The sequence below is a fragment of the Aphelocoma coerulescens genome, chromosome 14 (genome assembly GCF_041296385.1).
Source record: "Aphelocoma coerulescens isolate FSJ_1873_10779 chromosome 14, UR_Acoe_1.0, whole genome shotgun sequence".
Lineage (NCBI taxonomy): Eukaryota > Metazoa > Chordata > Aves > Passeriformes > Corvidae > Aphelocoma > Aphelocoma coerulescens.
The window spans coordinates 13,077,709-13,089,767 of NC_091028.1; the positions used below are offsets into that span (position 1 = coordinate 13,077,709).

Genomic DNA, 12,059 nt, shown 5'->3' on the forward strand with positions numbered 1-12,059 from the left:
TGAAACCAGAAAATGCTTTATTGGAAAGGTACAAAAAAACCAGTCACTGCAGCTAAATTTACAGCAATAAATTACGTTGTGGCTGTCAAGAGAAGTAATGGACACATACACAGGGCTATTCGCCTTACAAACAGGAATCCACATTGCTTGGTATATCAATAATTTATTTTATAATAAAAAAGCAGCACAAAAATAAATATTGAAATGAAATTACTGAGTAACCACAGAGGATAGAATGAGCTGGTGATAAAAAACAACTTAAAACAGAAGACTTCTATCATTAAAAAAATGAAAGCAAGTATCCACCATCTACAGAAACACCCCAGCAGACTGAAATACAGACGAAGGAAAACAAATCCACATTACAAAAGTTTTTCGGTTGTGTTTTGTTTCTTTTTTTTTTTTTTTCCTCCTTTTTTTTTTTTCCCTTTTTTTTTCTTTTTTTCCTTTTTTTTTTTTTTTTTTTTAAATAAAAACAATCATGACAATGAAGTTTAAATGATTCGAGAGAGAAAAAACTGCCACCTTCTCCTCCTCCCCGGGTCTGAGCCATCCCGTGGCCTGACCGCTGTGGCACAGCTCGCCTCCGCCCCGGCCCAGTGCCAGCGCCTCGTCCCTCCCCGCCGTCCCGGAGCTGCCGTGGCACCCAGGTCTCTGCACTTTGTGGTCTCCTCCCAGCAGACGGTAGGGTTGGGCGAGAGCAGAGACTCTGCCTTGTTTCAAAGCGATCTGGAGCTGCCCTGGAGGGAAAGGTTCCCCACTCCCGACAGAGAGCACAGCAAACACACGTCTACGAGAACAGAGGTGTCCCTTCCCGGTCCCTGCGCGACGCTTTCGTCTTCTCCTGCCTCCCGCCCAGCCCTCGCTTCCCACGTCACGCTGCGGATGGGGAGCAACCAAAGAAAGGCCAGGCCCAGGGGAGAGGGATCCCAGCAACAGCCCCCGCTCCTCAGTGGGGTCAGGGGGACAAGCTAAGAGGAGCAGGGAAGGGAGCCCCGGCATCCAAAGTACGGCAGCAAAGAGACGCGCGGGAGGTGCGGCCGCGGGCACGCGTCCCACGCCGCCGGCTCCCCACGCCGCGCTCGCCCTGGGTGTCAGGCTGGCAAGTGCAGGACGGAGAGAAAAAAAAAAAACAAACCAACAAACAAACAAAACCAAAACGAACAAAAAAAAAAAAAAAAACACAACAGAAACGAACCGAACCCCAGAGGAATGCAACGCGACAACCCCAAGCTGGAGGGCCCTCCAGGGAGGAGGGTGGAGGAGCTGGGTCTCCAACGCGATCAACAGCTTTCGGGTCATTCCTCCCTCCACGTTACCTTGCAATTCTGATCCCTCTGTGGAAGTTTAGCCAGGACATTTCATTCCCCTCCAGGTCACCACCCAGGGAGCCCTGGACTGGCAATTTCTTTTAATAAAGATTTACAGTATCAAACTTGGAAAAAAAATTATTTTTTTTCTTTTTTACGAAAAATCTGTACGATAAAATGTATATAATTATATATTTATATATATATTTCTCTCTCTTTAAATATTTCCACGTGGTCCTTATGGATATCCAATATGGATTACCTACCATGGCTATGGTATCAACAGCTTTAACAACACCCAGGCCTCTTGTTCTTTATTGAGTGACCAGAGATTTAAGTGCCTACCAGCACCAAACTAGCAATCACTAGGACAAGCCTTTGGCACCCTTCCAAGAACTGGAAAAAAAAGAAATACTTGGCCACAAGGGAAGTGCCACATAAAGATATGTTTCTCAACTCATTCCAACAGCAAGAAGACCCCACGGAACAAAGTTCGACCTCCGTCCCCTTTGGTGAGACAGGTCTGATTTCCCCGGAGGGGTGTCAAGGGCAGCCAGAGGGTGTTCCTATCTAGCCAGGAATGTTATGGAGCTCTGGAGCTGTTTTAAAGACTGGAAGCATTTGGGCATTTTCAAGTCAACTGGCCTTTTTCATTAAAGTTTTCATTTAAAGCCCCAACAGTGCCAGGAGTCTCCATTTTGCCTGTTTTTGGAGGCACCTGTAAGGTCTGGGAAAGTGTCCAATGTCTGTGAGCTGGAGAACACGAGAGGACCAGGAAATGACCGTAACATCTTTCTCTTCCTCAGCTTCTGCTGTGGGAGTCAATAACTGATACACAGGACATCGATCTGCCTGTTTGGAGATAGGGAGGGGATGGAGGAGAAATGAGGTAACACTAAGTGTCATCCAAACTCTACATGTTGGAAAATCACTTGAAGGAAACTCCCTGCTCCCCTCCAAAACACGTGGATCTGGCAGGGGGAACGAGCCTTCAGGAAGCATTTCACTGACACCCTTTCTGGCTCAGTAAGGTCACGGATGTCGATGTTGGGGACTGAATGAGAACCAAGTCTGAGGTTTCTCTTTTCATTAACCTATTTCACAAAGGATCCTCCTGGGAAATCCAGAGACTCCAATGACAAGGTGAAAAAAAAAAAAAAAAAAAGAAAAAGCAAGCTAACAATTTCTTCCAAAGACAAGTAGGGCTTCACTGAATTTCTACCAACTTACTGCCATTCAAGGCAAGACAAAGCCTCAAACAACAAATTATACTGGGTGTCAGATGCCAGTTCACTGTCCTCTTTCCAACAACGGTAGCACTTGATTATTCTCTTTCAGTCCAAACCACTTATGAATTCTCCGTGATCTTTGTTTTCTGTTCTGGAGCCCAAGTTCTCTAAGCTCTTCTCCTCATCTTAAACCTCAGCAATCTCATTCTCTTCTCACCTGCATGACAACAGGCATCGTCCATTCCACAAGTCTCTGACCTGCCCTACAAAACTCACAGTCCCTTTTCTTTCCTACTTCAAGAAGAAAAAAAACAACAAGAAAACACACGAACACCAACATAGCTATTTTTTTTTTTTACAGTGACCTGGAAACATTCAACATTTCATCACTGCTGTGAGACAGCAGAATCTCTCCTTTCAGCTTCCCAAATCCTGCCCACTGCCGAGCCAGAAATCCCTCTCCCAAACCACTGCTCAGAGCCAAACAAACGACTTCTCAATCCCAATTCTTCTGTCCCCTACGCACGCACTGATTTTCCATCCTGCCTTCCATGTGCCTCTGGGGATAACTCACCCCTTTGCAAGAGAAAGCATCAAGTTTCAGGGTCACATTCACACAGGTTGTCTGAACACTGAGGGTTGTTCACTGTACTCTTTGGATCCCAAATTCAGCATCTGATGTGCTATGGAGAGGGAAAGACTCTTCCAAGCTCCCATCTGACCTCCCCATAGCCCTCCTCTGATCACCAAGGACTGGCAAGAGCAGCTCCCCAGCTAAGGATGCTCACTGCTAACCTACCAATGCTTTTGTCAAAGAGGAGACTCTAAACTTCTCTCCTCCTGGCTGAATGCTATTGCCCTCTAGTTACACTTCAGTGCTTTAAAAACATCCTTCCAAAATTCTCTGCACAAACCCCTTCTCATAGTGCTGATCCCAGCAGAACTGTCCCACCTTCTCTCACAGCCAATTCTGCCTCCACCAGTAATACGTGCAGCATTTTTCCTCCTCATCTCCCCTTCTCCTCCCCATCACACTGCTCTTCACAGTATTTACTGTGCCTCCCTCCCTTCAGCTTCAGGTAATCCAGGAAATGAAAGCTGCTACTTCAAGACTGTGGATCATTTGGAAGAAATAAACTGCATAAATATACCCAATTCACAGGCACGCCTTTGGGAAGGAGCTATTGGGGAACTTGGGCTTGGAATAAAGGAGGCTGCAATGTAGTTTTTTTACAGGCCACACAGGTAATGGGGCATATTAAAATATGTAAAATATATATTTTTCCATATTTTAACAGCATGGATTGAAAACAAAAGGTTATTCTTAATGGGTGTGGTCAGACCCAAGCATTTATCTCCATCATCCTCCCACTCCCATCCACTCTCAGCAGGATGAAATCAAATCCAAAAAGCCTATATTCCTGCCCTCGTTAATAGTATCAGATGGAAGTGGGGAAGGTAGGGGAGACCCTTCTTACAAGGAGTAGGAGGCCACTGAAGGAAACTCTTTTTCCCATACATTCATCTCACATGATGATTTCTACGGTCCATCTGTTTCCTGGCTCTTGAGCATCATTCACGAAGACTCCGGAGGCTCCTCAGGTATCTTCTCCCAGCTGGAAAGCTGCCCACAGCTGAGAGGGGTTTGTGGAGGCGGGGGGGAAGGAGGAAGCAGATCTTGCAATTTGTACTGCATACAGAGCTCAAATCCTGGACACGAGAGGTTGATGGAGCCACTGAGTCCAGACAGAAGCAGCCAGTTAAGTTCCCTTTGTAGGAACCCTTTGGGTTTGTTTGTTTTTCTCTTTTCTTTTTTTTTTTTTCTTCTGTTTTTTGCACTTTTGGAAGAGACTTCTTAAAATGCCAATTCTTGACGTGACCAAGGACTCCGGAACAATGCATAAGAGCCTTATCCCCTCCCCTCTGAAAGGCTGCTAGTTCCCCCCACCGAGGGCACTAGGACGCTGCTGAAAACGGCACAGAACTGGACGAGATTTCGGCTGATTTCACGATGGTGATGACACTGGTGGTGGCAACTTTGGTCGGGGTAATTGGCCCTCGCGCCACAGTACGAGCAAAGGTCTGGAGTGCTTCGTACTTGGAGCGCAAGGCATCCAGCTCTAGCTTCATGCTGCTGTTTTCTCTGGCCAGCTTCTCCACCTCTTGCTGCAGCTCAACCCGCTGCCTCTCGAGCTCCTCTTTCTGAGTCACACGCTTGATGCGGCAGCTGGCAGCGTAGCCCCGGTTCTTCAGCGTGCGCCTCCGCTGCTTCAGACGGATGACCTCCTCTTTGGTGAGACCCCTCAGGTGCTGGTTCAGCTCCCGTACGGACATTGACACGAGTTCATCATCACTCAGCACCGGGGCATTCTCTCCTGACTCCTCCTTTACCTGCAAACACCAACAGCACAGGGGTAGCAGCAACCCGACGTGAGGGGATGCTCTGGGCAGCAGAAAGAGAAAAGGCCACCACCCCTCAGCAATGTCACAGCACTACCTGGAAAACACCCCCAATGTGCTGTGGGAGAGCACAAGCTCCACTAAAACATCTGGGTTAAGCATGGCAGAGATCTGAGCACTGTAGCTGTCTGCATCTGGGTCTCCCTCTTAGGTCAGAGAAAGCAGTGAGCTTTACACACCCAATGTGAACCCAACAGCGAGATTTGCAAGGGGATAAACGTAAAGTTGGCTGAAGCCTTTTTTTGTGAAGTCCTTTGTCAGGACCTGGAATTCGCACTCAACGCTAAGATGACACCTTTTCCCAGCATTATGCTGGGACACCAGTGCAGCATCTCAAAAGCAAAATAGCTGCTTCTATGCAGGGCTTAATTCAGCATTTTGTGGCTTTTCGTTGAAGACTGCGGATTTGAGTGGTGAACAAAACCAACCATGCTTGGCTTCAAGGACAGAGCCTGATTTGGTTTTGCTGGGGCACAGGCCAGACTGAAATTACATGAGAAAACCACCAAGGCCTTGTCCTTTTCTCAAGCACATTTGCCACCACCATTATTTTCAGAATCACAAAATTGTTTAGGCTGAAAAAGACCTTCAATATCCCTGAACCCAGAACTTTTAAGACACTATCCTTTTGTCTTTTCAGAGACTGCAGGACATATGGAATGAAGAGGCAAAGCACTGGAAACCAATGTTCAATAATGCATTAACACCATCAAGCCGGTATGTCCAAGGCATTTACTGGATCTGGGAGACACCAGCTGAACAACTCCCTTCCCCAGTGCCTCCCAGTCCTGAGAGTAAAAGAACTTCATTTCCAAGCCTGGGAGCACTGGTTTCAGGATGCTGCCAATACCTCCTATAGTCAGAAGACTCTTGGGTAGCTGCTGGGATATGCCAACCTCCATGCCACCCCAGAGACTTCAGGCCTCTTTCTGGGTAATGCCAGTGTTTTTCTACCCTAACTTTTCCTGTAGACAGTGGGAAATTGTATCAGCACCCATTTGTAAGAGTCTCTTGGAATGAAAAAGAACAGTCACGTACGAACAACATCGCACAGTTCTGTGACAGCCTCCCCAGCCACCCAGCACCACCCACTCAGCTTCTTCCCTACCTTTAATGCCTTGTTCGGTTTGGGATTAGTCGTCATAACCTGAGCACAGTCTTCCGGACAAAACTGCTCAGAAATTGCAACTGGAAAAACAAAACAAGGTTTCCAGGTTAATCTCGGAGATGAGGGCAGGAAGAAGATACCCAACACACGGTCCAAACCCCCAACTCAACCACCATTTGAAGAAATAACCACACAGTTGTTTGAAGCACTGGGATGGATTCAGATATCACTTACCCTATTCAGATAAGAGAAAAATTTGTGTTGACAAGTGCATTGCTTTTTAACACCAAGACCTCGTATTTTGCTATTAACCTCACTAAGATCCAGCAGAGAAGACAAGGCAGGGAGGAAAGAAGGACACCTACACTCATCTGTAAACAAGAGTCACACTAAGCACCACGCACCACCTTGCCATGTGCCACCCCTTCCCAAGGGGAGAATGGAGCGTGGCCTCCAAGGCCCCGTCACTGTCTCACCTCCCTCTGGAGGAATCCCAGACGCTCCAAATGGCCTATTAGGGACTGAATTAAGAGTCACCTCTGCTCATAAAAGGCACTGAAAAGCCACAAGACAACAACTCCCTTCATTCTCATTTTGATGATTATTAACCCGGCTCAAAATTGAGCCAGCAACCCAGAGAGAAGCTGCCTGGTTTGTAACCTGCTTCCAGCGCTGTCCCCACCCAAAGGAGACGCGACCAGAAAACCCAAACAACAGAAACAAAAGCCCCCGACAACAAAGCCAGGAAGGAGTTCACCTCTCCCAACACACCAAGACTGTTGCTTCCCAATCCTCCAGCCCCAGACCAAGAGAGCAGACCTGCTCGATATTTCTAGTGACATGGAGGCATGTCCATCGGCAGCCAGCCCGTCCCCTGCCGCGACACTGCCCTTCACTCTCACCTCAGCCAGCGACTACACCCCTCTGACCGGCGCCTTGCAGAAAATCCACCTGCCTGCACCTCCACCCAACCCCTTCACCCCACGGTGACGGCAGCACGGCGGCCCGACGGTACCTACCCCGGGAGAGGCACCGGCAGCCGTGCCACCATCACAGCCTCTGCTATGGCTCCCCAGCGGGGAGGGGGTGAGGCGCCGGTGCCCCCGACGCAGGGCAGCTTCGAGGGCTGCACACCCGCGGCACCGCAGAGCGCTGCCTGTCTGGCGGGAGTCCTCTCTCTCCCCCCACCTTCTCCAGCCCAGCCCAAACCCTCCCCATTTCCACGTCTGCATCGTGTCACACATCCTAATCATTCATGAAAAATCCAGCCAAAGCATCCCAAGCATGATTCCCTTCTGATAGTTGCCATGGTGACCTTGGGAAAGTAGCCAACCCGGAGACAGTCACCATGGAAACAGAGAAGCCCAAAAGCAATAATGACTTCAGGTCATGTCTGTGCAAAGACATCACGAGGTCGTCGGAGAGTAAACAAACTCATTCATATCTGCAAACAGGGGTGGCGGGATTTGGGGGGGTGCAAAGGTGGGGCGTGGGGACCAGGGGGAGCCGGGTGGGTGAAGGTGCTGGCTCAGCCCGTGCTGCTGTCACTTGAATTTTATCAGTCAAGACACCTCATCAGCACACGACTTACGTAAAAATCAAGATGAAGAGCAGGAGGGGAAAAATATAATCCTGTAATTGCAGAGCTGCAAGATACTATCCTAGATATTAGGGAGTGTATTTAGGTGCCTCCTCTATTTTTAAGCCCGAGACAGCACAGCTCTCCATGTCTGGAGGAGGGACAAGGACAGCCGCACAGCACACAAGCCAAGATGCTCCGTGATGAATGGACCACTTACAGCAACTGGTGTGCGCTGCATTTTCTAGAGCATCACCGAGTCCTTCCCTGCTCTCCTCCAGCACCGAGCCCCACCCCGGGCACACCTCCAGCCACAGCCCCTGTCTCGACAGGACAGCAGGAATGGGCAGGGCACAGGGCAGGGGGGGGGGCAAGTCCCAGCCCCCCGCAGCTGCCTCCGACAGACAGAGGGGGATGTGCCCAACCTCTGCCTGCGTGCTCTTCAGGGCAGCATCTCCTGCGAGCACAGGCACCTCTTCAGACCCCAGCACTGCCCTTTCACCGTGCATCGCCTCCCCTCCGCACCAGGCATTTGCTGCCCACCCCTACCTCCCGGCCGGAGGCGCAGACGTAGGCACTGGCAGCTGGGAGGAAGGAAAAAGCTCCTTGTCTTGGCCAACCGGTCTCGGAGTTGAGGAGCGCAGAGGCGCTGCCAGTGCGTAGAGGAAAGGGCCGGCAGCCCCCTCCCTGCAGAGGCGCAGCCGGGCCGCAGGCAGTTGGTGCCATAGTTATGCAGTGAGTCACCAGCTGTTTACAGAGTTTGAGCGCTCACATTCCCACAGCATCAGAAACTCTTCCTTCCCTCGGCGGCATCCCCCCTCCCTCGCCGCCCCCATCCCTACAAGGGAAGGGGCGCGCTGGGCGCGCTGGCCGCTCGCCGCGCTGCGAACCGCCGGAAAAGGAAAGGCAAAAAGGAGGGGGAGGCCAACGACAGCCCCGTCACACCCACCAACTGCACAAAAAGCCTTTTGATCCTCACCCAGCGCGTCTTCAAAGCGTTTTCTGCGCCAGCCGATGGAAAAACTGAACGCGGCCACTTGGCTGCGCGGAGATGGAAAGAAATGTAAAATATCATGGAAAACAAGAGCCCAGGGGTGAGGTTGCCTCCAAGTGGGGGTCAGCGTGAGGGCTCACCTGACACCCCGAGCAATGCTCCGGCTCTGAGGGATGAAACCCTTCTGGTCACCTGTTGCTCCATGTCACCAAAGCAACAGCTCCTTACCCTGCACATTCCTCAGCGGACAGCACAGGCGCTCGGCACAGCGTCTTCTGCTGCACACCTGTCTCCCCCCCACACACCAAGGCACGCTGGATGGGCCAGCATCACTCCCAGATAGGCTGGGATCCACCCTACTGCACCAGGGGCCACGGGCTGACTGACTGACATGGCCATGGTTGCTGCTGACACAGAGATTAACGAGGAGGTTCAAGGCACCAACAGGAATTGTGATGCCAGACCCTCTTAAAACAAGGATGGGAGACTGTGGGCTGGCCTGACCCAAAGGGCAAGATTTCATAGAGCAAGCAGAAACACTCAAACAGGCTCAAGTCTCACACTCAGATATGAGTGCCAGGGAGAGTCTTATCTCTGCACTAGGTGAAGGCACAGGTGTGGCCCAGGCTCCACTCGAAACCGATACAACAACACTCGCAATCCTCATCAGCAGTCCTCCAGGGCCTTGGGTCCCATCTCCTCATCTACCAAATCCTTCCCATCAGGACTATTTGAGCCTATTCAGCTACCAGCAAGAAGACACTAAAAATCAGCATGGCATCTCCCACAGTTACAAAGCAAAACTCCTCAACAGAATCATAAACCACTCTGCAAACAAGCCATACCCAGCAGCGTTCCCTAAACATGCTGCACAGGGGTCTTCTGGGACCCTGCCTGCAATTTGATTATTAGAACCCTTTTAGTCTTTACCCTACTCCTGCCCTTCTTTCCTTAATTGCGTTTGCTGCATCACATCTAAAATTAGGAGCTCAGCTTTTTGGAACGAGGACCGCGTTACATCCCTGCTCTGTAAGCAGTACGACACATTTCGAACGCCACATCAATAAAGCAGCAAGTAGTATTACACCAACTGTGAGGGGAAAAAGCTTTTCCAGAGCAGCTCCACGCTCGTATTTACAGCAAGTGTTTTGACTGTGGGTTACATAAAGAGCCCTTGTAATTCTGCAATAGTTACCCATTGACAGCCTTGCCAACGCCCTCTCCCTCTCTCAGACAGCTCCTATGCCTCATCCCAAAAACCTGGAGGTCTCCAGCTGACATCCTAAGCCTGACAGTCTCAGCTTCGAGCATCTAGAGATCGCAGTTCCTTCACTTTGAAAGGGAAAGGCAGCAGAAAGCCTGACTCAGGCAAAGGTCGGACAGAGCTTTCCACACAAGGCTTGCAATTAAGAAAGAAAACATGCCAGAGTGAGATTTCAGACTTTCCATGCTACAGGGCTTTCCAAGCGCGTTACACATTAAGGAATTACTATAAAGTCACTGCCGACACCCGACAACTGCGGATGGACTTGAATTTTAAAAACTCTTTCTACGCTGAAAGACAACCCCGGCCAGAACATGAGTGCCTGGCAGACAGCCCTGCTGGTGTTTAGCTTCCATCCTCACACACATACAGCAAACTGAAAACACGCAACCCTCACCTTCCGCTGGGCCAGCGACAACTTCCCGAGGGCAGAAAAACAGCGCAAGGTTCAAGCGGCGACGGGGATCTCTGCCATCACGTCTCAGTTCGGCACCGACAGCTATGCAGGGAATACTCTACTCTCTCCCAAATGCAGCCATTTAATTCCTAGGCAGCTGCTTAAATTTCTCGTTTATCCTCAAGTTATTCCCCGCTCCAGAGCACTAGCCAAACGGATGTGCCTACCACGGGTAACATCTGAGCTGACAGGTGAAGGCAACTACAGATGCTTAAATCTTTGTCGCCGTGCCTCTGCCGCTCGGAGGCACGACACGAATTTCCAGCACATTGCAGCATGGTAGGCAGAGCACCATCCCTCTCCCCATCATTCAAAAAGCCATTCTCCTGCTCTGACAACCTTCACACATCCTGTAAGGCAGACTGACGCTTGTCACTCATTTGTAATGAGAGCGGGGAGGGACAGGCTGGTGGTGTGAATCAGAGAGTAGAGAAGCATATGCGAGGCAATATATTTGACATGAAGAGAGAGAAGACACAAGGAGGGGGTGAGTCACTGTTTACTGTTCTAGAGGAGCTCCACGCAGCCCTCGCCCAGCTGGCCAGCTTTCCATTTCCCTTATGGATCGGAACCAGCATCCAGCAGCAAAGAGGAGATTCAGGAACCTTCAGAGCACATTTGAGAGCTGCCAGGACACAGCTTTCAGAGGCGCTCTCTGGGGAAGCCTGGACACGGATCAGACAGTCTTCAGTGGTTTGGTAAACAACCTAGTCAGAAGCTGCACAGAGCCTGTGGTTAGGGAGCAGGGATACGGAGTACCAGGCGGGTACGCCTGTGTGACACCTCTGAAACTTCATGGAGGGGGAGGCTGAAGGGGAAAGGTATGCGACAGCCAGCCCTGGTACTGACAAGCTTACAGCACTTTTTCCATCACGTGCTTGTAAAACGCGGTGACAGAGATATACTGGAATTACACCTCAGCATCACCAGCCCAGAGATGCATCTCACCAGCCAGACAAGCTGAGCCACCAAGCAACAAATAACTTGCTCGGACGCACAGCTGGACCCCGGGGCAGAGCTGGGATTAGGATTCCTAATTTTGCTGCTCCTGACCCCAAATGCCAGCCATCAAGTCAGAGATCTTCACTAACTGCTAATAATGGAACATAGCAGCTTCGCTATTTGGCGTCCCGCAATATTGCAAAGCAGTGGGATCCACTATGCAGCCTGTCCCTCCACTCGGGAGCGCAGTGCCAGGGTAATTGCTCTCATTACTGCCTTCCCCCAGCCCCTGTGCTGATGGTCACAGAGCACTGCATCACTTGTGCTTGCTTCATGCTTGGAAGACTCTCTCCCCAAGTTTGAAGATAGCCTCAAACAATAGCTGAGACAGAAGTGGAAACTGCCTGTTCATCTCTACAGGGTGCTGAGCCTGAAACTTCCTGATAATTGAAAGTGCTAGCACTGCTCAAGTATTTCACAGCTGGATGTTTACAAAAATGATCAGCGAGCGAGCTTATCCCACAAACCCCGACTGCCGCAGGGGCCAGCGCTCCCAGCTGTCCTTTCTTCACTTCCCAAACATCTCACACAGCTAGAGATTTTCAATACCAAGTCCTTCAGCACATTCCACGCCATTAATCATCTTCCAATGTTGATGGAAATCAGAGGGTATCAAGCTGATCTGTATTTTTCCCTTTCAGGAGGCACACAGCAGT

At 50.3% G+C, this 12,059-nt stretch overlaps 1 protein-coding gene across 5 annotated transcripts in view; it reads right to left on the reverse strand.

Annotated features, from left to right (window-relative positions):
* Window positions 1–12,059, reverse strand: part of MAFK (MAF bZIP transcription factor K) — a 14,304-nt gene continuing 2,245 nt past the window's right edge. For 2 of the 5 annotated variants that reach the window (XM_069030194.1, XM_069030197.1), the window contains exons 2-3: window positions 6,108–6,187; window positions 1–4,930 (exon numbers count right to left, since the gene is read on the reverse strand). In XM_069030194.1, coding sequence (XP_068886295.1) covers window positions 4,496–4,930; window positions 6,108–6,143 — 471 coding nt within the window. In that variant the 5' untranslated portion in view covers window positions 6,144–6,187 and the 3' untranslated portion in view covers window positions 1–4,495. Of the gene's footprint in view, window positions 4,931–6,107; window positions 6,188–7,126; window positions 7,263–8,235; window positions 8,309–10,341; window positions 10,683–12,059 lie in introns of those variants that run through there. The other 3 variants (XM_069030198.1, XM_069030196.1, XM_069030195.1) reach the window with 3 other exon arrangements.